The sequence below is a fragment of the Lontra canadensis genome, unplaced genomic scaffold (assembly GCF_010015895.1).
Source record: "Lontra canadensis isolate GAN:19392208 unplaced genomic scaffold, GSC_riverotter_1.0 scaffold146, whole genome shotgun sequence".
Classification (NCBI taxonomy): Eukaryota; Metazoa; Chordata; class Mammalia; order Carnivora; family Mustelidae; genus Lontra; species Lontra canadensis.
In genome coordinates, this window is record NW_022631140.1 from 1 (window position 1) to 26154 (window position 26154).

Genomic DNA, 26154 nt, shown 5'->3' on the forward strand with positions numbered 1-26154 from the left:
TTTTTTTTTTAAGATTTTATTTATTGACAGAGAGAGAGAAAGAGAGATCACAATTAGGCAGAGCAGCAGGCGGGGGTGGGGGAAGCAGGGTCCCTGCTGAGCAGAGAACCCAATGTGGGGCTCGATCCCAGGACCCTGAGATCATGACATGAGCTGAAGGCAGAGGCTTAACCCACTGAGCCACCCAGGCGCCCCTACTTTACGTTTCTTAAATAAGTGGCATCATGTCTTATTTTCTGTGTCTTGCTTGTTCACAACCTAATGTCTTCTAGGGTCAGTATTTTTACAAATGGCAGAATTTCCTTTGTTTGTAAGGCAGAAAAATATCCCTTTGAATGTATATACCACATTTTTTTTTAGCCATTCACCCACTGAAGGACAATTTAGGTTGCTTTTGTGGTTTTTCTATTGTGAATAATGAATACAACAATGCAGATATTTCACTTATTTATTTATACATTTTTACTTATCTATTAATTTTTTTTTCCATCATGATATATGTATTTCTTAATCCCAATCCCCTATTTTCCCCATCCCCCATTCATGTCCCCTTTGGTAACTATCAGTCTGTTCTCCACAATTAAGAGTCTGTTTCTTAGTTTATTTCTCTCTTTTTCTCCCTTTGGTCATTTGTTTTGTTTCTTAAATTCACACATGAGTGAAATCGTATAGCATATGTCTTTCTCTGACTCACTTATTTTGCTTAGCATTATACTTTCTAGCTCCATCCATGTTATTGCAAATGGCAACACTTCATTTTTTATGGCTGAATAATATTCTGTTATATATATATATATATGTATACATATATACATATATGTATACATATACATATATATATATATATATATATATATATATATACACACACCACATCTTCTTTGTTCGTTAATCAATTGATGGATACCTGGGCTGCTTCCATATCTTGGCTATTATAAATAATGCTGTTATAAACATAAGGGTGCATGTATCCCTTTTTATTAGTGTTTTCGTATTTTAGGATAGATACCTAGTAGTGTGATTACTGAACCATATAGTAGTTTTTAAATTTTTAAAAAAGATTTTATTTATTTATTTGACAGACAGAGATCACAAGTAGGCAGAGAGGCAGGCAGAGAGAGAGAGGGAAGCAGACTCCCTGCTGAGCAGAGAGCCTGATGCAGGGCTCAATCCCAGGGCCCTGGGATCATGACCTAAGCCAAAGGCAGAGGCTTTAACCCACTGATCCACCCAGGCGCCCAATCATAGAGTAGTTTTATTTTTAAATTTGAAGGGATGGATGAAACAGGTGAAGGGAATTAAGGGCACACTTATCGTAATTTGCACTGAGTAATGTACATAATTATTGAATCACTGTATTGTATACCTGAAACTAATATAATACTATACATTAATTACAGTGGAATTTAGTAACCAAATACCCCAAAAATCTGTTACAGAATGAGTCTTAGACTTACCTTTATTGAAGAACGTGCTAACCATAAAGGCAAAGAATATTGAAGCAATGGCGTAACACATAAGAAAGACAAAGATGAAACTACCGTCACTGAAGCGGAAGACTGGCTCACTGAAAATCTACAAAAAACCAATTATGACATCAGGTAAGGTACACCAAATATTACTGTCACATAAACACAAGAAAAGAGGGAGAAAATGATAGTGCTAATGTGGTAGATTATTGCTCAGTGACTGAAACTCAATTAGATGAAAGTTAACTAAGTAACTTATTTCTTACAGAAGGGTTTATGTTTTTCTCAGAGATATAGCAGCCTCTAAGTTTCCACAGCAGAAATAAAATCTGTATTTCATCCTCCCAGCACCTGAGACCAACCAGTTCACCGTATAATTACCTTTTGCCTCTCAAAGGGTCGTTGGGGCAGGCTATAATCAGCAAAAACTAAGATGTCTAACACATGTAGCTATTGAGCACTTGAAAGGTAGCTAGTGTGACTGAGGAACTAAATTTTTTTTTTAAGATTTTTATTTATTTATTTGACAGGTCACAAGTAGGCAGAGAGGCAGGCAGAGAGAGAGAGAGAGGAGGAAGGAGGCTCCCCACTGAGCAGAAAGCCCGATGCGGGGCCCAATCCCAGGACCCAATCCGAAGGCAGAGGCTTTAACCCACTGAGCCACCCAGGCACCCCATGAGGAACTAAATTTTTATTTTCATTTAGTTTTAGTTATCTTGAGTTAAATTGAAAAATGAAGGCAGTGTCTAATACAGATCAAGTATTTCTTTTTTTTTTTTTTAAAGAAGACTTTTAGTTTTTTAAGGATTTTATTTATTTGATGGAGAGAGCACAAGTAGCAGAATGGCAGGTAAAGAGAGAGGGAAAAGTAGGCTCTCCGTGGAGCAGGGAGCCCAATGTAGGGCTCAATCCCAGGACCCAGGGATAGTGACCTGAGCTGATGGCAGATGTTCAACAGACTGAGCCACCCAGGCACCCCCGGATCAAGTATTTCTGATGAAAATATAGCATATGAATTTAGATGTGCTGTAAATATAAAACACCTCCTGAAATAGGAAGACAGTACAAAAAAATGTAGGGGTGCCTGGGTGGCTCAGTTGGTTAAGAATCTGCCTTCAGCTCAGGTCATGATCCTGGGGTCCTGGGATACAGCCCTGTGTCAGGCTCCCTGCTCAGTGGGGAGTCTGCTTCTCCCCCCGCCCCACCCCGCCATGCTCTCTCTCGCTCTCTCTCAAATAAATAAATCTCTCGCTCTTTCAAATAAATAAATAATATAAATAAATAAAATGTAAAAAGAGAATGTAAAAAAATCTCTTCATTTTTAAATTGGTTGCATATTCAAATATTTTGTATGTATTAGGTTAAATTTAAAATATCATTAACATAATTTCACCTGTTCTTTATGGTTTTAAAAATTTCTACTGGCTACTAAAAAACCAGTATTATATGTGACTCATGGTATTTTTACTGGGTAGCATGAAATTACACACTTGCCTTGGCAGAGAATAAAATACATATCATAGAGATAATAATGATATAAAAAAAGAAGAATGTGAAGAAATAGGCAGCCCAGATGATCCAGTTTTTAAATCCAATTATAAGCTGGTACTCCTGTAGGAAAGTCAACACAAATCAAATATTAAATGTATCAGCAATTCATACCACTTATATATATTTTTCTATTTAAATTTCCATAAAAAAATATGTGAATGGTTAATATTATCTCCATGTTATGAATAAGAAAAGTCAAGTCTCAGAAAGATGTCGTTCAAAATTATGCAGTCAATTAGGGAAGTGCTGGCATTAAAATATACTTCTCCTGAGTTCAGAGATCTTTCTTCATTACCACACCTCATAATGGAACAAAAGGTAAAACATCTAAAATTAAAACTTTGAAATATTAAGCTCTCTTTTCTATTATACTCTACTTCCTGGAGTATAAGAAAAATGTGTTTTGTTTTTTTTTTTTAAATCCAGTTGACTATACTTATGCTTGTTCCTTTTAGGTAACATGTCTATCCCCACTCTAGTTGTTTTCAAGATTTTCTTTTTGGTCTTTAATTTTCAACAGTTCGAATATACTGTGTGTGTGTGTGTGTATGTGTGTGTGTGTGCATGTTATTTTTCCTGCTGTGTGTTCTCTGAGCTTCTTAGACCTGTGATTTGATGTCTATCATTAATTTTGGAAAATTCTCTGCTGTTATTTCTTTGGATCTATTCTCTTATCTCCTTTTTGGGGATTTAAACTGTGTATATGTTATACCATTTATATTGTCCTATACCTTTTTAAATGCTTTATTCTGGGTTTTCACTTTTTACATTTACGTTTTACATTTTATAATTTTGTCTTTGCATTTCAGTTTGTGTAATTTCAACTGTCATATTCAATTCTATGATTCTTTCCTCAAGTCTAGTGATGAGCCCATCAAAAGTGTTCTTCATTTTTGTTAGCATGTTTTTTATGTCTAGAAATTCTATTTGACTCCTTATAGTTTTGATCTGTCTGGTAACATTACCTATCTGATCTTGCATGTTACCTACTGTGTAGAAAAGAGTTAACAAAGGAGGCCCAAGACTACTATTCTTAGAAAGGCATGTAATGGGCACTGGGTGTTATATGCAACTGATGAATCAATAAACTCTATCTCTGAAACTAATAATACACTACATGTTAGTTGAATTTAAATAATAAATTAAAAAAAAAAAAAAAAGAAAGGCGTATTTACAAGTTGGCCCTTGGCTGGTATACGGGAACTTGGTTGGTAAACTGCTCCCTACACTAATACAAAACTTTCCTTAAATGTAAGTGTAGGTGACTGCGCCAAAACTGTTGGTACATACACTATGGTTTATGCTGAATACCTGCTTTCTAGGAGTGTGGAGTTTTGGTAAATGCTAGGCAAAGGGTGTCTACATGACCAGTCCCCATCAAAACCTCAGGTGCTAAATCTCTAATGGACTCCCCTGGACACAAACATCACAAATATACTGCTAGATTTTCTTCACAAACGTACTGCTGGATTTTCATTGCTGAGGCAAGAGTGTACTCTGTGTGACCTCTTGTGGGGTTAACTGAAGAAGCCTGCAGGTGAATTCCTCCAGGCTTTGCCTGTGTCATATCCTCTTCTGAGACAGCTATGTTTATTTACTAACTATACCACTATAATAATGCCTAGCTGTGAGCATTAACTATATGCCAAGTCCCACTAGTCCTTCTAGAGAATTTCAGAAACTAGGGGCTGTCTTGAGGATCCTGGACACATCTACCTTTCCCTTAGAGCCTTTAAATAATTAATTGTAGTAATTCAAAATTCCTTGTCTGGTATTTCCAACATTTGTGTTTTATCTGTGTCTGGTTCTGATAACTGATTTGCCTCTCTGGACCAAGTTTTTTTCTTAATTTTTGGTGTGCCTAATAATTTTTTTGTTGACACCCAGACATTATCTAGGGTAACAGATATCAAGGTAAAGGCCTAAGATGTGGGGTTTTATGTTAATTTAGCCAGGACCTGTTCACTGATACTCTAATTATTAAAGGCTTTAAATCCCTCCAGTGACCCTTTTTGTCCCTCTGCATGCCTTGAGGTTTTCTCTTCCTATTGCTCCCAAGAGACAAGTTTCTCTCTGAAATTCTGCCAGCTTGAAAAACTGACAAATGGCATCAGTACTCACTTTTCTTATTCTACATTTCCTGCTACTGGGATGTAACAACTACCCACTAATGACAAAAATATAGAAATAATCCAACTCTCTATACAAAAGAGTCCCACATGCCTAAAAACATTTTTACAGAAACAGATGAACATAGAGGTGAAAAAAGAGAGACGCAAACCATAGAACAGACTCTTAACTATACAGAACAAACTGAGGCTGCTGGAGGGGAGGTGGGTTGGTGGGGTGGTTTAAATAGGTGATGGGGATTAAAGAGAGCACTTGTGATGGGCCCCAGGTGTTGTATATAAGTGATGAATGTCTAAATTCTACATTATATGTTAACTAACTAGAATTTAAATAAAATTAAATAAATGGAATTTAATAAGAACTTGAAACAAAGAAATTGAGATTACCTTCAATCTTTTTTCCCTTTCCCAGACAATGGATCGCATGATGGAAAGTACAGTTGGAGAGAACATCAGGATGAACATCAAAGGGAGGAAGGAACTAGTGATCCAAATTAATCCATCATGAGAATAAGCTGGGTGTGGAAATCTCTGTATAAATATACTGATATTATCAAACAGTTTCTGGCTAGCACTGCTTTCATGATACAGCATGATGGCCTTATCTAAGGCATGCTGTACAGCCAGGAACCCTTCTCTGATGTACCCTGCAAGAGAAAACAAACAATGTCAAATAAAACAGACTAAGGAATTGCTCAGACACATAAATAACATGGCAATTCAAGAAAGTCATAGTTTGTCACCTACAGAACACAAATTTAGTGGTGTATCAAGGCTAAATGCACATAATTACCCTGAAAACATATCATTGTTTTGACACAGAAATAAGGGATACATCTTCAGCTGAATCGGAGTCACACCTTCCCCAAATTAAATATACTTAATAACAGTGGAAGGCTTGCTAATATAATCTATATTTTCAAAAGAAGGCAGATTTAATTAAATATTAGAGAGATGAAGAAATACAGAAATGAGGCTCAGAATCACAGATAAATTCTACAGAGTAAGGCAGAATGGCCCTCAAGAAAAATTGGTCCACATTTACCATACAACTAAAAAGCAACCATACAACTAAAAGACAACTTAGGGTTTAATTTGTTTTTATCCATTTTCTAAAATTGGAACTCTGATCATTAATTTTGCACTCTTCCATTTTTCTAATATGAACATTTAAAACTATAAAATTCTAAGCATGGCTTTAGCTATAATCCTCCAGTTTTGCTCCCATATCTTAACGTGTCAGGTTTTCTTATTATTCAATTTAAAATATTTTCTGATTTCTTTGTGACTTCTTTGACTCATTACACTCTATATGATTTCAGTCTTTTTAATTTCAATGAGATTTATTTTACAACTCAATATAAGAGTTATTCTGGTGAAAATGCCATGTGCACTTAGAAAGAAGTGTATTCTACCACTGTTGAGTAATTGCTCTGTAAATGTCAATCAGCTCAGGGAAACTTAGAACATTCTTCATATCATCTACTTCTTTACAATATTTTTTTTGTTTAGATGTTCTGTCAACTATTGAGAGGAGGATATTAATATCTCCATTGACAACTGTGGTATTGCCCAATTCTCCCTTTAATTCTGTCAATTTTTGCTTCATGTACTTTGAAGCTGTTATTAAATATATACATATTTATAATCATTATATCTTCCTGACAAATTGATCCTTTGCCTTGAAATCTGTTTTATCAGATATGTGTATACCTGCTCCAGCCACTTTATGGTTACTATCTTTAATCACATTTAAGACACTTTTTAAAAATTAACATATAATGTATTATTTGCCCCAGGGGTACAAGGTCTGTGAATCATCAGACTTACACATTTCACAGCACTCACCATAGCACATACCCTCCCCAGTGTCCATGACCCAGCCACCATATCCCTAGACCCATACCCCTAAGCAACCCTCAGTTTGTTACACATTTAAGACTTTTAAAGCCATTTTTCTACACATATTTTTTCTTCTGTCTTTTACCCATCAGGGATTCTAATTACACGTATGTTAGAACTTTTGGTATTGCCCCACATTTCAATGAAAGTCAATTTTTTTGTTTTTAAAAACTGAATACATTTTATTGTTCCAAGTTCATTTACTCTTTCTTCTGTTAGCTTCATTATTAAATCTGTCCTATATTTTCCAATTCTAGACTTTGTTTTATTCCTATTTTATGGTTTCTAATTCTCTGCTGAGACTTACCACTTCTTTCATTGTACACATTTTAATTCGATGACTGAGAATAGTTATAATAGCCACCGTACAACAAGTTCTTATCTGCTAGTTCCATATTATGAGGTTTTTTTTGGAGTCTCAGTTAATATTAAGATGCAGTACACAAAACCACTCTAATAGTAATACTATATTAGTTTAAGAGTAGAAAGACTAGGGGCACCTGGGTAGCTCAGTCAGTTAAGCGTCTGCCTTCAGCTCAGGTGGCAATCCCAGGTTTCTGGGATTGTGCCCCATGTTGGGATCCCTGCTCAGTCGGGAGTCTGCTTCTCCCTCTCCTCCCTGCTTGTGCTCTCTCTCGCTATTTCTGTTGCTGTCTCTCTCTCTCAAATAATAATAATAATAATAATAATAGTAGTAGTAAAAAATTTTAAAAAGAATAGACTAATAGAAAAAAAGAATTTTAGGACATTATTTTAAACAAGTTTTGGGAAAACTGTTTTCCTCTCTGTGGTAAAAAACAATACTGAATCCCTAGCCCAACTACATACAAACATGAACTACTTCCTCATGGATTAACAACCAAATTACAGAAGGAAAAACCATAAAGAGGAAATAGTAGAAGAATATTTTTGAAGTAGGGATGGACTTCTTAAACAAAAGCCCAGAAAAAGACCATGTGGCCAAAATATGATAAATTACATCGAATTAAAGATCTCTGCTATTTCAATAAAGGACAGCATAGATAAAATAAAAAGTTGGAAAAAGATACTTTCAAAATTTGGAACCAATAATACACCTGAAAACATGGAACTCCCAAATAAATATAAATCTTTAAATAGATATCTAAACAAAATGTGTGTTAGATTATTTGAAACTGTGTTCTGTGGAGGGATTGTTGTTTTAAGCTTTAAATATCACAAAAGTTCATTTGTGGTAATATAATTGAAAATTTAGCCATAGTTTTCCACTCCTCCCTTGATTCATGTAATAGATTATCTTAATTTTCTACTCATTTCCCTGCCAATCTTTCTTAGTCTTTGTACCTTTGTCCTCCTTTGTTTACCTAGCATTCAGTCCTTCGTCCTTCCTTCTCTAACATTACCCCGGCCCCAAACAGCATGGTATTAAGGAAATCTAAGGATATATATTGTTTGTTCTCAAGTATTGTGCTACTTGAAGTTGAGAAGTGAAATAACAAAATAAAATCCCAACATCTGAGAAAAGTCATTCTCTGAAATATCTTGATCATTTATATAATTATTATATAAATTGTGAAAAACAGGCCACAGTACTATTTGTTCAGCAACAGTATACAACAAAAACCAAAGATAAACTATGAGTGTTATCACTTGGAGATATGCACCCACTACCATAATAAATCATTTCTCCTATTAAAGCTGAATATTGCTGTAACCTGTGTCTCTCATAACTTCCAAGAGAAATTTCATACTCCTTCACCTACACGCCAGGTCTTTAGTGACCTTTTTGCCTCTTAACCTCATTTCTTTTTTTTTTTAAATTTTATTTATTTATTTGAAAGACAGAGCTCATAAGTAGGCAGAGAGGAAGGCAGAGAGAGAGAGAGGGAAGCAGGCTTCCTGCCAAGCAGAGAGCCCGATGTGGGACTCGATCCTAGGATTGAGCCAAAGGCAGAGGCTTCTGAGCCGAAGGCAGAGGCTTTAACCCACTGAGCTACCCAGGTGCCCCTTAACCTCATTTCTAACAGCCTTACATGCACCATCTATTCTAGCTAATAAAGACAGAAAACAAACAAAAGGCCATGCAGTTCCCCAAATGTGGCATCCTGTCCTGTATGTGTTCATGATTTTACTTCCACTACCTGAAATAATCCCCACCCATCTCCAACTATTTAAATACATGTATGTATTGACTCAGTTTAATCCTTAAACTTAAATTCAATCTTAGAGCAGACTCTGTAAGGATTATTTTTAATGACTGTCTAATAGGCTCAACTATTCTTTTACTGATTTTTTTTTAAAGATTTTATTTATTTATTTATTTGAGAGAGAGACAGTGAGAGAGAGCATGAGTGAGGAGAAGGTCAGAGAGAGAAGCAGACTCCCCGCGGAGCCGGGAGCCCGATGCGGGACTCGATCCCGGGACTCCAGGATCATGACCTGAGCCGAAGGCAGTCGTCCAACCAACTGAGCCACCCAGGCGTCCCTCTTTTACTGATTTTAAGTTGTTTCCAACTTTTGTTCCTTGTGCTAGAATATGCACAGATTTTTTTTCTTCTATAAATATTTGCTAAAGATAAAAATCTCAAGATAGTTGGTAAATCCAAAGTTCTACATCAAGGGTTTTTCATATAAGATAATTTTCAAAATAAAAATCTGAATTAAAAATTACCACAATTTTGGGGCGCCTGGGTGGCTCAGTGCGTTAAAGCCTCTGCCTTCGGCTCGGGTCATGATCCCAGGGTCCTGGGATCAAGCCCCACATCAGGCTCTCTCCTCAGCAGGGAGCCTGCTTCCCCCTCTCTCTCTGCCTGCCACTCTGCCTACTTGTGATCTCTGTCTGTCAAATAAATAAATGAAATCTTTTTTTAAATTACCACAATTTTAAAACTTTTCGATCAAATCAGTAAAATTATATATAGACATGAATAGGCAAGCGAAGCCAACAAATGAAGGTATTTGTATTTGGAAAGCAAAACACTTAACCACAACTAATGTATAGAATTGAAAGTAGTTTTGATAAAATATAAATTAAATTAAAAAAATACAAGTTAAGAACATATATACAATGGGTATATACATGTATAAAACATACACATAACTATATGTGTAGGTAAACATGCAACTGGGATAATGAAATAAGGATGTTTAACAATTTGCGCACCAGGACTTCCTCCATCATCATAATCTGCATTCCTGGGTCCTACAGAGGGATGAACAGGAAAGAGTAAGGATGTCTTCCAGCCCAGCCTGTCTGGCCACATCAAAGATCTCTGTATCCTAACAAAACGCAGATGATATTTTACCTAGAAGTAGCAATAAGAAACAAATCATACTTAAAACCATATAAAACTGAAATGCACATATTAAAAATAAAGAAAAGTTAAGTCCAAATGGGAAAACACATGGTTTGAAAGATGAGACTCATCTGATGTCAGTGATTCTGAACACTTGGAAATGACAGTGAAAGCACAAGTCCTCTGATCATAAGAATATCTAAAGTCCTCTCAGAATATAGGTAGTTCACAAAAAGACACACACAAATGGCCCATAAACATATGAAAAGCTTCTCAATGTCATACAATGAAATAAATACAAATTAAAATTACAGAGCTATGTCTTACCCATCACACTAGAAGCTCTGTCAGTGAAGCTGTAGACAAACAGGGACTTTAATACATTGGTTGTGGGAGGCAAAATGACACAACTATAATGGAGAATATGGTAATGTTTAATAAAACTACACATGCATTTATGGTTTGATTCAGCAATCCTACTTCCAGGAACAGACTTGTACACCTCCAACAATATAAAGGAAACATGAACAAGTTTGTAACTTGTTTGTAACAAGTTTGTAACTTGTTGTTACATTATTTGTGGTATAAATATTTGGGAATCAACCTACTTGCTCAAAGGAGATGGCACAAAAGGTGGAACCTGTATGCAACAGACAGCTATACATTTGTTTAAGCTACGGTCAGAAAACAGAAATCATATTGATCATACTAGAAAACCTGAAAAGGTAAATGCTTTTTCTGCATCTACTGAGAATCCTATGGTTTTTATTCTTTCATTAATGTGGTGTATCATGTTCATTGACTTGCAAATACTGAGCCATCCCTGCAATCCAGGAATAAATCCCACTTGATCGTGGTGAATACTTCTTTTAATGTACTGTTGGCTAGTATCTTGGTGAAAATTTTGGCATCCATGTTCATCAGGGATATTGCCCTGTAATTTTTCATTTTCGTGTGGTCTTTGATTTTGGAATCAAGGTAATGGTGGCTTTGTAGAATGAGTTTGTAAGTTTTCCTTCCATTTCTATTTTTTGGAACTGTTTTGAGGAAAATGGGTATTAACTCTTCTTTAAATGTCTGGTAGAATTCCCCTGGGAACCCATCTGGCTCTGGACTTTGGTTTTTTTAGATTCCTGATTCCTGATTCAATTTTTTTGCTGATTAGAAGTCTGTTCAAACTTTCTATTTCTCCCTATCTCAGTTTTGGTAGTTTGTAGGTTTCCAAGAATTTATCCATTTCTTTCAGACTACCCAGTTTGTTGGCATATAATTTTTCATGGTATTCTCTGATAATTCTTTGTATTTCTCTGGGTTTGGTTGTGATCTTTTTCATTCATGATTTTGTCTATTTGGGTCCTCTCTCTCTCTTTTTAAAAAGACTTTATTTATTTATTTATTTATTTGAGAGAAAGCACAAGCAGACAGAGTGGCAGGCAGAGAGGAAGAAGTAGGCTTCCTGCTGAGCAGAGAGCCTGACACGGGACTCGATTCTAGGGCCCTGGATTCATGACTTGAGCTGAAGGCAGACACTTAACTGACTGAGCCACCCAGGCATCCCATCTCTTTTGTTCTTGATAAGTCTTGCTGGGCGTTTATCAATTTTATTAATTCTTTCGAAGCAGAAGCTAATTAGTTTCATTAATCTGTTCTACTGTTTTGTTGTTGTTTCTATATCATTTATTTCTGCTCTAATCTTTGCTATTTCCCTTCTTCTGCTGGCAATAGGCTTTATTTGCTATTCCTTTTCTAGCTCTTTTAGATGTAAGGTTAAGTTGTGTACTTCAGACTTTTCTTGCTTCTTGAGGTAGACCTATATTGCAATATACTACCTTCTTAGGACTGCCTTTGCTACATTCCAAAGGTTTGGAATTATTGTTTTCATTTTAATTTGCTTCCATATAGTTTTAAAATTCTTCTTTAATTTCCTGGGTAACCCATTCATTCTTTAGTAGGATGTTCTTTAGTCTCCATGTATATGTGGTCTTTCCAAAATTTTCCTGTGGTTCACTTCCAGTTTCATAGTGCTGTGGGGTCCATTTTTTTGTACAAGTTGAGGGCTGAATTGTGACCCAGTATATGATCTATTCTGGAGAATGTTCCATGTGCACTTGTAAAGTGTATTCTACTGCTTTAGGATGAAATGTTCAGAGTATATCTGTTAAGTCCATCTGCCGTTCAAAGCCATTGTTTTCTTGTTGAGCTTCAATGATCTGTCCATTGCTGTGAATGGGGTGTTAAAGTCCCCTACAATTATTGTATTACCCTTGAGTTTCTTTATGTTTACTATTAATTAACATATATTTGGAAGCTCCCAAGTTGGGGGCCTATTTACAATAGTTAGAGCTTCCTGATGAATAGACCCCTTAATTATAATATAAATCCCTTCTTCATGTCTTCTTACATCTTTGGTTTAAAATCTAGTTTTTCTGATGTATGTATGACTATTCTTGTTTTCTTTTGACGTCCATTAGCATGAGAGATGGTTCTCTGTTCACTTAAAATATGCAAATGTCTTTAGGACTAAAATGATTCTCTTGTATGCAGCATATAGATGGATCCTGTTTTAAAATCCATTTTGATACCCTATGCCTTTTGATTGGATCATTTAGTCCATCTACATTCACAGCGATTATCGAAAGATATGAATGTAGTACCATTGTGTTAACCTGTAGAGTTGGTGTTTCTTGTGATGTTCTCTGGTCCTTTCTAATCTTTGTTGCTTTTGTTCTTTTTTCTTCTTTACTCAAAGAATCCCCCTTAAAATTTCTTACAGGGCTGGGTTAGTGGTCATGAACTCCTTCAGGTTTTGACAACCTCTTTATTTCTCCTTCTGTTTTGAATGACTGCCTTGATAGATAAAGTATTCCTGGCTGCAGACTTTCCCCCAATCAGTATGTTGAATATTTCCTTCTACTCTTTTCTAGCCTGCCAAGTTTCTGCAGACAGATTTGCTGTGAACTTAATATACCTTCCCTTGCAGGTTAAGAACCTTTTTCCCCTTTCTCCTTTCAGGATTCTTTTCTTATCTGTATATTTTGTGAATTTGAATATGCCTTGGCGATGGTTGGCTTTTGTTGTTGAATGGGAGTTCTCTGTCCTTCCCCAGATTAGGGAAGTATTCAGCTATAACTTGTTTGAATAAAACTTCTGTCTCCCACTCTCTCTTTTCATCTTCTGGGACCACCAAGATATGAATGTTACTACATTTTTTTTAAAGATTTTTATTTATTTATTTGACAGAGATCACATGTAGTCAGAGAGGCAGGCAGAGAGAGAGAGAGAGAGAGAGAGAGGAGGAAGCAGGCTCCCTGTTGAGCAGAGAGCCTGATGTGGGGCTCGATCCCAGGACCCTGGGATCATGACCTGCGCCAAAGGCAGAGGCTTTAACCCACTGAGCCACCCAGGTGCCCCATGAATGTTACTACATTTTAAGAAGTCATTGAGTTCCTTAAGTCTATCTTTGTGGTCCGTTACCTTTCTTTCCCTCTTCTTTTCAGCTTCATTGTTTTCCATAATTTTATCTTCCATATCACTGATTCACTCCTCTGCTTCATCCATCCTCATTTTTTATGGCTTCCACTTGGGACTGCATCTTGTTTACAGCATTTTAAATTTTGACCTGAATAGGTTTTAGTTCTTTAACTCTGCAGTAAGGGATTTCCTAAGTCTTCTATGCTTTTTTCCAAGCCCAGCTAATAAATTATACTCATTTTAAATTCTAACTCAGACATCTTAACTTATATCTGTATTGATTAAATTCCTGGCTGTGAGTACTACAGCCTGTTCTTTATTTTGGAGTGAATTTACCTTGTCTCATCATTTTGTCCAGGAAAGAAAAGAAGAAAAAGAAAACAACAAAAAGACAACAATAAAACTAGATCCTGGGCATATGTTTGGTCTTTTTGTTAAAAGAATCTAGACTCCAAAATAAGAAAGTAAAATATAATTAAAGAAAAAATAAATTACACACACACACACACACACACACACACACACACAGTATATATAATAGGCGAAAATAAATAGGGAAAAAATAAAAATAAAATAAAAATAGGAAAAAATAAAATAGGGAAAAAAGTTGAAAAAATAAAATAAATGAAATAATAATAATAAAAAGAATAAAAGTGCAAAAAGGCTAGATACTACTTTCCCCTGGAGCTGAAACTTTGCAGCCCTCTATGATCAATGAACTGTGGGAGAGTTGTTTTTGTTGGTCTTCTGGGGGAGGGGCCATTGCACTGATGCTCAGGTGGCCTTACCCTAGCAAAAATTGCCTCCAAAACACAGGGCAGCAGGGGTTGGTATAAGTGGGTCTGGATTCCACTAGGTGGTGCTGTGTTTCTCCCTGAGGGGTTTCAGCACTGATGAGTGGGATAAATATGGCAGAGACCCCCTCCCTAGCCCCAGAGCTGGAAGTTTACACCCTCCACTCTTCAGTGAGTGCTCACAGAAGAGCAACCAATCTCTCTTATTGCCGTGGTTTCTGTCAGAACCCTGCCTTCATGCTGCCTGTGTCCCAGCTTTTTTATTTCAGGTGCATGACTGAGTTTCAAACTCAGATTTTAGGAACTCCTGTGGCATGGACCCACACTGATCCTCCTAGGGAGAACTTACATTTCTGCCATTTGCTGGCCTGTCCCGGGAAAGTGGTTGCAGGACCATGCCTATGTGAACCGTGTGAACTGTGGTTCACAGTTTATGGCAACACAGAGCAGAGAGCTGGCACCTAGACTCACTGTTACACTGGGAACAGTACAGCACTTAGTTGCCACCCATTCTGGTGACCCAGGTGATTCTCAGACCAGGGTGTCACACCTGGAATTCCACCTTGCTTCACCACCTGAGCACCTTTAAGTTAGGCACATCCCCCTCAGTAGCAGACTTCTGAAACCTCTGATTCTGCATTTCACTCTGTAAGCAGGCTCCTTCCTCACCATGGTATCCACAGCTCTGTCTCCCTGAGTTCAAATCTCTATACCCACCTACCAAAAGGTGGTGGATTTTCTACTTGTAGACTTGTAGTTTTTGTTCTCTTGGATCTCCGATTGATTTCCTGGGTGCTCAGAGTGATTTGATAACTAATTAGCTGTAGTCAAGGGACAAGTTTAGGGTGCCCCTAATCTTCCATCATCTTAACTCCACCCCCCATAAAGATGTATTCACATGTGCACTTCTGAGAGTTTTGTTTTTAGCTCCTGTCTTTAGATCATTAGTCCATTTTGAGTTGATTTTTGTATATAGTGTGAAGTAGTGGCCCACTTTCAGTCTTTTGTATGTAGAAAATCAGTTGTCCTAGCATCATTTGTTAAAGAAATTGTTCTCTCCCACAGAATGGACTTTGCATCATTTTCTTAAGTATTTATTTATTTATTTAACATATAATGTATTATTTGCTTCAGGGGTACAGGTCTGTGAATCATCAGTCTTACACAATTCACAGCACTCGCCATAGCACAAACCCTCCCCAATGTCCACAACCCAGGCACTCTATCCCTATCCCCCCTACCCTCCAGCAACCCTCGGTTTGTTTCCTGAGATTAAGAGTCTCTTACAGTTTGTCTCCCTCTCTGGTCCCATTTTGTTTCATTTTTTTCCCTCCCTTCCCCCCCTGACCCCCACCCTGCCTCTCAAATTCTTCATATCAGAGAGAATATATGATAATTGTCTTTCTCTGATTGACTTCTTTCAATTAACATAAACCTCTAGTTCCATCCACATTGTTGCAAATGGCAAGATTTTGGTTTTTTTATGGCTGCATAGTATTCCATTGTGTTTACGTGCCTGTGTGTGTGTATATCACATCTTCTTTACCCATTCATCTGTTGGTGGACATTTAGGTTCTTTCCATAGTTTGATTATTGTGGACATTGCTCTCATAAACATTCAGGTGCATGTGCCCCTTTGGATCACTACATTTGTATCTTTAGTAGTACTTTGCACCATTTTCAAAAATTGGCCATAAATATGTGGACTTCTAGACTCTCAATTTTATATCATTGGTCTATTCCTGTTCTTATGCCAGTGCAACACTGTTTTAATTACTATAGCATTGTAGTAAGTTTTGTAGTAAGCATTGTAGTAAGTTTATGTCCCCCAGAGTAGCAGACTTCTACAAGTTCTGATTTTGCATTTCACTCTGTAAGCAGGCTCCTTCCTCACCATGGTATCCACAACTCTGTCTCTCTGAATTCAAGTCTCTGTACCTACCTACCAAAAGGTGGTGGATTGTGGCTAATGTGAACCAAAAGGTGGTGGAGTTGGGTAGTGTGAATCCTCTAACTTTGCTCTTCCATAAAACTGTTTTTACAAGTTGGGTCTCTTGCAATTCTATATGAATTTGAAGACTGGCTTTTCTCTTTCTTCATAAAAAGCTGTTGGACTTTTGATAGCGATTATGATGGATCAGTAGGTTAATTATGGGTAGTACTGACATCTTTGTTTTTTAAGTAGGCTCCACAACCAGTTTGTAGCCCAATGCAGGGCTTGAACTCACAACGCTGAGATCAAGACCTGAGCTGAGATCAAGAGTCAGACATTTATCCGACTGAGCCACCCATGTGCCCCCAAAGACATCTTAACAATATTAGGTCTTCCTACCCAGGAACTTTGGCCATCTTCACATTTATTTAAAACTTCTTTAACTTCTTTCAACAATGCATTGTAGTTTTCACCGTAAGCCCCTTGCACCTCTTGCACCTTTTGGCTAAATTTATTCTTCAGTATTATATCCTCTGTTCTGTCCTTTCTACTATTCAGCCATTCAACTAGTTTTTTTATAGATCATTGTATTTTTAAGTTTATAATTCCTTGTTTATAATTTCTGTGTCTTTGCTAAGATTTTCTTTTTCACTTCAAGACAATTTTAATTTATTGTTGAAACATTTTTTAGGGTGGCTGCTTTGAAATCTTTGTTAGAGAAATCCAACCTCTGATTCATCTCCATGTTTGTATCAGCTGATTGTTTTACTCATTCAAATTGTGTTTTTTTTTTTCAAAACAAGCAAGCGAAGGGAAAAAATAAGAGAGAGAGAGAGAGAAATCAAGAAACAGAGTCTTAATTTTAGAGAACAAACTGATGTTACCAGAGGGGAGGTGGGCAGGGAAATGAGTGAAATAGGTGACGAGGATTAAAGAGTGCACTTGTAATGAGCACTGAGTAATGTACAGAATTTATGAATCACTATATTGTACACCTGAAAGAAATACAGCACTGTCTGTTAACTATTTAGAATTAAAATAAAAACTTTTTAAAAAGAATATACAAAAAATAATTAAAAACTTGGCTGCATTAAAACATAAATATCTAGTCATCAAAAGAAAATCTGATCACCACAAAAAAAAAAGAAACTGAAAGGAAAGCCACAAACTGGAAAAATATACCTGTAATACATATGAGAGACAAGGGGTCCTTGTGTAGGATATACAAAGAAATTGGCCAATTAATATGTAAAATAGATTTTACCACAGAAAACTGGGGGGAAAGACCAAATATATACCTCACTAAAGAATAATTTATCACTTAAAACATGGACATATGCTAATCTCATCAGGAACCAAGGAAATGGAAATTAAAGCCAAAAGTTGCATACCATTTCACAACTGTGGAATTAACTAATTCATATCCATGGAATTAGTAAATATAAACATCTGAAAATATTAAGTTTAATAATAAGAACTTTCAGACACTGTTGCTGGGAGTCTGAACTGGTATCATCGCTACAGAAAACAACAGAATTTATGTAATAAATTTTAAGATGTGACCATGCCCCAGAAATTCTATGTACAAGCATATATCCAGAGTATCTAATGTTCATAGTAGCACTGTTTCAGTAGCAAAAAAAAACAAAAAACAAAAAAAGCTATAAACATCCCAAGTGTCCAGTAGCAAAACTGTTAAGTAAATTGTGATCTCTTTATATAATGTAATATTATTCTGTAAATAAATGAATCAGACCCCCCCAAAATTGTGGTTTTCTTGGATCTTTATGTGATAGATAATTTTCTATTTTATCCTATTCATTTTCTCAATTATGTTGGGAGACAAGATCCTATTTAAATCTATCATTACATCAAGCAGTGAGCCTATTTCAGTTTAGCATACAGGTAGTGGCTGGAATCTAATACAAATACCTGGGGACACAAACACAGTCAAATAGTAATTGTAATAAAACTTGAAATGTTAAGTACACACTTCGAGCCAATGCATACTGTTGAGCCTAAATCCATTATCAGCATATGGATAATTCTGACTTAGTAAATGGAAGGAAGTTGGTACAGAAGCATGGAGTCATGGAAGGATGGGACATACAGAAAGAATATATATTGTCCTACCAGGAGTTTTATTAATTTTACCTTCTACTAACATGCATCTGCATTATAAACATAGAACTTGGCTCCATGTCTAGAAATTATAGATTGATAATTTATTTCTATCACCACCAGGATAGAATGCTTAACAAGATCTGATAAGCAGACACCAAGTTCAAGGCAAAGTATTTCTTTCTCCTTCCCACAGGCTATGCTATAATCAGATCTTTTCTCAGTGCTTATGGATATCCTAGTTCTGAATCAATGTGGCTGAGCCTTGGACTTTTTTCTGTTCATTTATGAAAGAACATAAGTTATGTGTTTCATTCAAAGAAAAGAATTTTTTTGTCTTTTACATGCTTGGTTCCTTGTTAGTGAAAATGCATCTGCTCTGTAGCTTGTATCACCACTCTTCATAGAACCAGAAGCAATGCCTGAGTAGTCAAAGTTTCTCATGACTCTCAGGCCTTCTGTGTGTAGTTCCTATCATAGTCCAACAATTAACAGCACAGAAATTAGTTACTCAGATCTGGATTCACATTCTTGTTCTATTATATACTAGTAGTTTGATATTGGGAAAATTGGTTGCTTCATCCATAAAATTGGGTTAGTAAGAGCAAAGTCTTCCTAGAAACTGGAAGTACAACTACTAGAAAACTATGTATTTAGAAAACTCTAAATATAACATTCTCACCTGAAGTGGCAGAGGGTCACTGCGGCTTTCGAAGTCAGTGTCAAAAATGATGGCAGCCAGTATGTTATGAGATCCATAGTCATACTTAAGGTAGTTCTCAAGCTCCATTTCTGAAGCAAACCCTCGAACTGTAGAAAAGATTATGTTCATTAAAATGGGAATATCTGATAATTCCTCCTGAGGGGGAATACATGGATAAAATCTTATCCTAATAGTATAAACTTAAAAACACTGTTTTTCAAATATTAGTATCGTAACTACTTAATGGACACTGGGTTCAAAACAATTTTTACTTTAATTTTAAATAACAATCATTATAAAATATATATAAAGACAAGTCATTTGTCATAAGGGAAATGCAAATCAAAATCACGATGAGATACCAATTCAAATCCACTGAGATAGTTATAAACAAAAAGACTCATGATAACAAGTGCTGGTGAGAACATGGAAAAACTGGAACCTTTGTACACTGCTGATCAGAGTATAAAATAGTAAAACAATTTTAGATAATTTTAGATAACAACTTTTGGTATCCCCTCAAAAAGTTAAACATAGTTACTACAGGACATATTCATTCCACTCTTAGGTATATAACCAAAAGAAATGAAAACATATGTCTACATAAAACTTAGAGATGAATGTTCATAGCAGTACAATTTATAACAGGCAAAAGAAAAGGTGGAAACAACCCAAATGTCCATCAACTGATGAAGGATATACAAAGTAAATGCAGTATATCCATACAATGGGCTATTACCTGACAATGAAAAGTAATGAAGTATTGATACAAACTACAACATAGATGACCCTTGAAAACATTATGCTAAGTGAAAAAAGCCAGTCACAAAAGACCACAACTTCCATGTATATAGAATTTAAATAACAATTTTATATATAAACCATTTATATAAAAGGTAGGCAAATCTAAAAGTAGATTTAGATTAGTGTTTTCCTAATCCTGGTGGGATGGAAAATTATAGAGTCATAACTGAAGGTTCCAGAGTTTATTTTTGGTGACAAAAATGCCCTATAATTGATTGTGGTAGTGGATGCCCAACTCTGTGACTATACCAAAAGCCACTGAAATGTATGCTTTAAATGGGTGAATATATGGTATGTGTTTTAGATCTCAAAAAACTGTTTCGCAGTTTCTTTTCTTTCTTTTTTTTTTAAGCAGGCTCCACACCCAATGTGGGGCTTGAACTCACAACCCTGAAAGCAAGAGTCACAGGCTCTACCAACTGAGCCAGCCAGAGGCCCACAAAAAGCTCTCAAAACAAGATAAATTAGGAGGCAGAGATCATTTCAAATTGTGCTTTTGAAAAAAATAACACATTTGATGGCTCAATAGCTATACAGAGATAACAGAGGAAGGAGTCAGTGAACACAGATCAGTAGACATCACCTAATCTGAACAAGAGAGGGGGAAAAATGGGAAAAAACTCAAATAGATTCTTAAATACACACACACACACACACACACACACGTATTTTCACATCTTCTTTACCCATTCATCTGTTGATGGACATTTAGGTTCTTTCCATAGTTTGATTATTGTGGACATTGCTGCCATAAACATTCAGGTGCATGTGCTCCTTTGGATCACTACATTTGTATCTTTAGTAGTACTTTGCACCATTTTCAAAAATTGGCCATAAATATGTGGACTTCTAGACTCTCAATTTTATATCATTGGTCTATTCCTGTTCTTATGCCAGTGCAACACTGTTTTAATTACTGTAGCATTGTAGTAAGTTTTGTAGTAAGCATTGTAGTACGTTCACATCCCCCACAGTAGCACACTTTTAAAACCTCTGATTTTGCATTTCACTCTGTAAGCAGGCTCCTTCCTCACCATGGTATCCACAGCTCTGTCTCCCTGAATTCAAGTCTCTGTACCTACCTACCAAAAGGTGGTGGATTGTGGGTAATGTGAACCAAAAGGTGGTGGAGTTGGGTTAAGTAAATCTAGGTATATTTCTCCAGTTTGTGGCTTTCCTTTCAGTTTTTTTGTAGTGATAAGATTTTCTTTTGATGACTAGATTTTTATGTTTTAATGCAGCCACGTCTTTAATTTTTTTCTATATCCTTTTTAAAAAGCTTTTATTTAAATTCCAGATTTATGGGACAATATGACTTTCAGAAATAATTGTTGAAAACTCTCCAAATTTGGTGAAAGACAGAAACTTATAGATTCAAAATGCTCAGTAAACCCCTAACAGAATAAACCAAAAGAATCCACATTAGACATATCATAATCATAGTTTTGACAAATAAGGACAGAAAATATCTTGAAAGCAGCCAGAGAGAAATGATACGTCTCCTACAAGAAAACAAGGAATCTTTTCAAAAACCAATGAGATCAGAAGAAACTGAAAAATATTTTTTAAATATGTCGAGAGGACTGTCAACCCCAAATTTTATACCAAATGAAATAATCTTTAGGAATGAAGATGAATTAAAGACATTCTTAGATGAAGGGAAACAAAGGGAACTCATTGTCAGAAGACCTGTTCTAAAAAATTGTTAAAGTTCTTCAGAAAGAAGGAAAATGATAGACGAAGAAACCTGGAACTTGGAAATTCAAAAACAAAGCTGGGGGCATCACTTTGCCTGATTTTATGCCATATTACAAAGCTCTGATCATCAAGACAGCATAGTAGTGGCACAAAAACAGACACATAGATCAATGGAACAGGATAGAGACTCAAGAAATGGACCCTCAACTCTATGGTCAACTAATCTTTTGAGAAATTAGGAAAAAAATATCCAATGGAAAAAAGACAGTCTCTTCAATAAATCATGTGGGAAAACTGGACAGCTCATACAGAAGAATGAAACTGGACCATTCTCTTACACCATACATAAGGATAAACTCTAAATGGAGGAAAGACCTCACTGTGAGAGAGGAATCCATCAAAATCCTAGAGAACATAGACAGTACTCTTTGAAATTGGCCACAGCAACTTCTTTCATGACGTGTCTCCAAAGGCAAAAGAAACAAAAGCAAAAATGAACTTTTTTAAAATAGTTTTTATTTTTTGACAAAAAAAGAGAGAGTCAGAAAGGGAACACAAGCAGGGGGAACGGGAGAGGGAGAAGCAGGCTTCCCACAAAGCAGGGAGCCCAATGTGGGGCTTGATCCCAGGACTCTGGGATCATGACATGAGCCACAGGTAGACACTTAATGACTGAGCCATCCAGGTGCCTCAAAAATGAACTTTTATATTGACTTCATCAATATAAAAAGCTTCTGCACAGCAAAGGAAATAGTCAACAAAACTAAGAGGCAACCCACAGAATGGGAGAAGATTATTTGCAAATGACACTACAGACAAAGGGCCAGTATCCAAGATCTATAAAGAACTTCTCAAACTCAACACCTATAAAAAAGAAATAATCCAGTCAAAAAATGGGCAGAAGACATGAACAGACACTTCTCCAAAGAAGACATACAAATGGCTAACAGAAAAAAAATTAAAGTGTTCAACATCACTAACCATCAGGGAAATTCAAATAAAAAACACACTGAGATACCATCTTACACCAGTTAGAATGGCAAAAATTAACAAGACGGGAAACAAGTGTTGGCAAAGATGTGGAGAAAGGTGAACGCTCTTACACTGTTGGTGGGAATGCAAGCTGGTACAGCCACTCTGGAAAACAGTATGGAGTTTCCTCAGGATGTTCAAAATAGAGCTACCCTATGACCCAGCAATTGTACTACCGGGTATTTACCTCAAAGATGCAGATGTAGTGAAAAGAAGGAGCACACGTACCCCAATGTTCACAGCAGCAATGTCCACAATAGCCAAACTGTGGAAGGAGCCAAGATGTCCTTCAACAGATGAATGGATGAAGAAGATGTGGTCCATATATACAATGGAATATTACTCAGCCATCAGAAAGGATGAATACCAACCATATGCACCAATATGGATGGAACTGGAGGGGATTATGGTAAGTAAAATAAGTCAAGCAGAGAAAGACAATTAACATATGGTTTCACTCATATGTGGAACATAAATAGCACTGAAGACTATAGGTGAAGGGAGGGAAAACTGGAGGGGGGAAATCAGAGAGGGAGACCAGGAGAGAGTATGGACTCTGGGAAACAAACTGAAGGTTTCAGAGGGGTGGGGGTTGAAGGATGGGGTCGCTGGGTGATGGATATTAAGGAGGGCACATGCTGTAATGAGCACTGGGTGTTATATGCAACTGATGAATCACTGAACACTACATCAAAAAAGAACGATGTACTATATGGTAGCTAACTGAACATAATTAAAAAAAAATGAGGTTACAAACAAGAGCTATGGTAAATATCTGGGTAAATAGTTTTCTTAAGTTCTTTAAAATACGTTCATAAATCACAACACTTTCTGGTATAGTTTTCACTTGTGTAATGTGAAAATAAAGTAGTAAAATGTTCTAAGTTGATTGTGAAAAATTATGCATGCATATTTTAACCCCAAGAGCAAATAATAATATTATATATCAGAAGACCAATTTTTCATGTTTTTCTTTCATGAATGGTGTCTAAGAATCCTTCAACTAACTCTTTATGAAGTTACAAAGATTTTCTGTTCTCTCCTAAATATTTTATCATTTTACTTTTATTTTTTTATTTTTATTTTTTTAAAGATTTTATATATTTATTTGACAGAGAGAGAGAGAGAGAAAGAGCAAAAGCAGGCAGTGCAGCAGGCAGTGCAGCAGGCAGAGGGAGAGGGAGAAGCAGAGTCCCGGCTAAGCAGAGGGCCTGACATGGGGCTCGATCCCAGAACTCTGGGATCATGACCTGAGCTGAAGTCAGATGCTTAACTGACTGAGCCACCCAGGTGTCTCTCAGTTTACTTTTATATCTGTGATCCATTTTGATGTATTTTTTTAGATCTGTGATGTAGATTCTTTTAGACCTGTGATCCATTTTGATGTGAGGTTTCATTGTTTTGGCTACTGATGTCCAATTGTTTAGCACTATTTGTTGAAAAACTTATCCTTCCACTATTGTAAACAGTATTTTGGCATATTTGTGTAGTTCTATTTCTGTATTCTCTACAGGTATAACTTGTTTTATTGCACTTTGCAGATACTGTGTTTTTTAAAAATTGAAGGTCTGTGGCAACCCTGAGTCAAGCAAGTCTAGTGATACCATTTTCCAACAGCGTCAACTCATTTCATCTATATGTCACATTTTGGTAATTCTTGCAATATTTCAAACTTTTTCATCATTATTATATTTGTATGGTGATATGTGATCAGTGATTATGACTTGATGAAAGCTCAGATGATAGTATTTTTTAGTAATAAAGTATTTTTAAGTTCAGGTATGAGTTGCTTTTTTAGACATAATGTGACTACTTACTTAACAGACTACAGTATAGTGTAAACATAACTTTTATATGCACTGGGAAATGAAAAAATTCATTTGACTAGCTTTACAGCAGTGGTCTGAAACTGAACCTGTGGTATGCCTGTATTGTTTCATTTATCTATGTGTCTATCCCTCCACCAATACCACACTGTCTTTATAGTTACATTGCAAGTTTAAAAACTGGGAATTTAAAAGTGGGAAATTAAAATTTAAAATTGTGACTCCTTTAATTTTATTCTTTTTTTATTTTTTTATTTTTTTTTTATTTTTTTTTTTTAAAGATTTTATTTATTTATTTGACAGAGAGAGATCACAAGTAGACAGAGAGGCAGGCAGAGAGAGAGAGAGAGGGAAGCAGGCCCCCTGCTGAGCAGAGATCCCGATGTGGGACTCGATCCCAGGACCCTGAGATCATGACCTGAGCCGAAGGCAGCGGCTTAACCCACTGAGCCACCCAGGCGCCCCAATTTTATTCTTTTTTTAAAACACTGCTTTATCTCCACTGAAAAACAATTTTGTGTTACAGAAAACCTTAATTTCTAACCTTTTATACTGGTGTTCAGATTCCTCTTTACATTCTCAATGATCTCCTGTATCACATCAATATTAGAAGGCACATAAGTCAATTCCCACTCTTCAGGATTTTTTAGGAAAGAAGGCAAAGAATTGATGGGCTGAGGAGTATAACTATAAGGTCCAACAACTTTTATAGCAATGTGTGTACGGAATACCAAAATCATCACTGGGAACACCAGTGCTGTTAAGACTTCCAATGTTAAAGTAAAGAACTGCCTCCTCTAGAAGAGAAACAAAAAGATGGTGTTAATTAATTTAAGGAAACACATTCAATGCAAATGAATAGTTCTATGATATTAAACTCCTGACAGTTTTACTCTGGAACAGCCAAGTACTTCCCAGACTGTCTTGTTGCACCTTCACCTCCATCCCTCCCAACTTTCTTTTTTTTTTTTTTTAAATAAAGATTTTATTTATTTCACAGAGAAATCACAAGTAGACAGAGAGGCAGGCAGAGAGGAAGAGGGAAGCAGGCTTCCCACTGAGCAGAGACCACCCCCCACACCAATGCAGGGCTCAATCCAGGACCCTGAGATCATGACCTGAGCTGAAAGCAGAGGCTTAACCCACTGAGCCACCCAGGCGCCCCCTGTTCCCAACTTTCTTATAGGCCATACTATTCTACTGATTAACTCAGTTTTATACATTTGGAAGAGCTACCTTAGAGCTCTGGAACTAATTTTTTCAAAAGTATGTATACACACATACACACACAACCCTGAACTGCAACAAATGGCCATTTATGAACATTTATACAGCCTTTACCCACCTTTAAGGTAAAATTTTTCCAGAGGAGGACTGCAAATTGGTTGAACGTCAACAAATCCATTCTCTACAATTCACTTCCAGGGGTAGAGGAAAGTTTTATAA

The 26154-nt window shown here is 36.3% G+C and overlaps 1 protein-coding gene across 1 annotated transcript; it reads right to left on the reverse strand.

The window, feature by feature from the left end:
• Positions 1-1457: 1457 nt before the first annotated feature.
• LOC116859006 (ATP-binding cassette sub-family A member 3-like) lies at positions 1458-26154 on the reverse strand (the record flags this gene model as incomplete). Its single annotated transcript, XM_032843978.1, has 7 exons — positions 26054-26154; positions 25253-25505; positions 19328-19455; positions 10194-10335; positions 5537-5796; positions 2964-3080; positions 1458-1575 (listed from the first exon to the last, which is right to left on the reverse strand). Coding segments are annotated over exons 1-7 (1078 nt in total), but the record flags the coding sequence as incomplete, so codon positions are not given.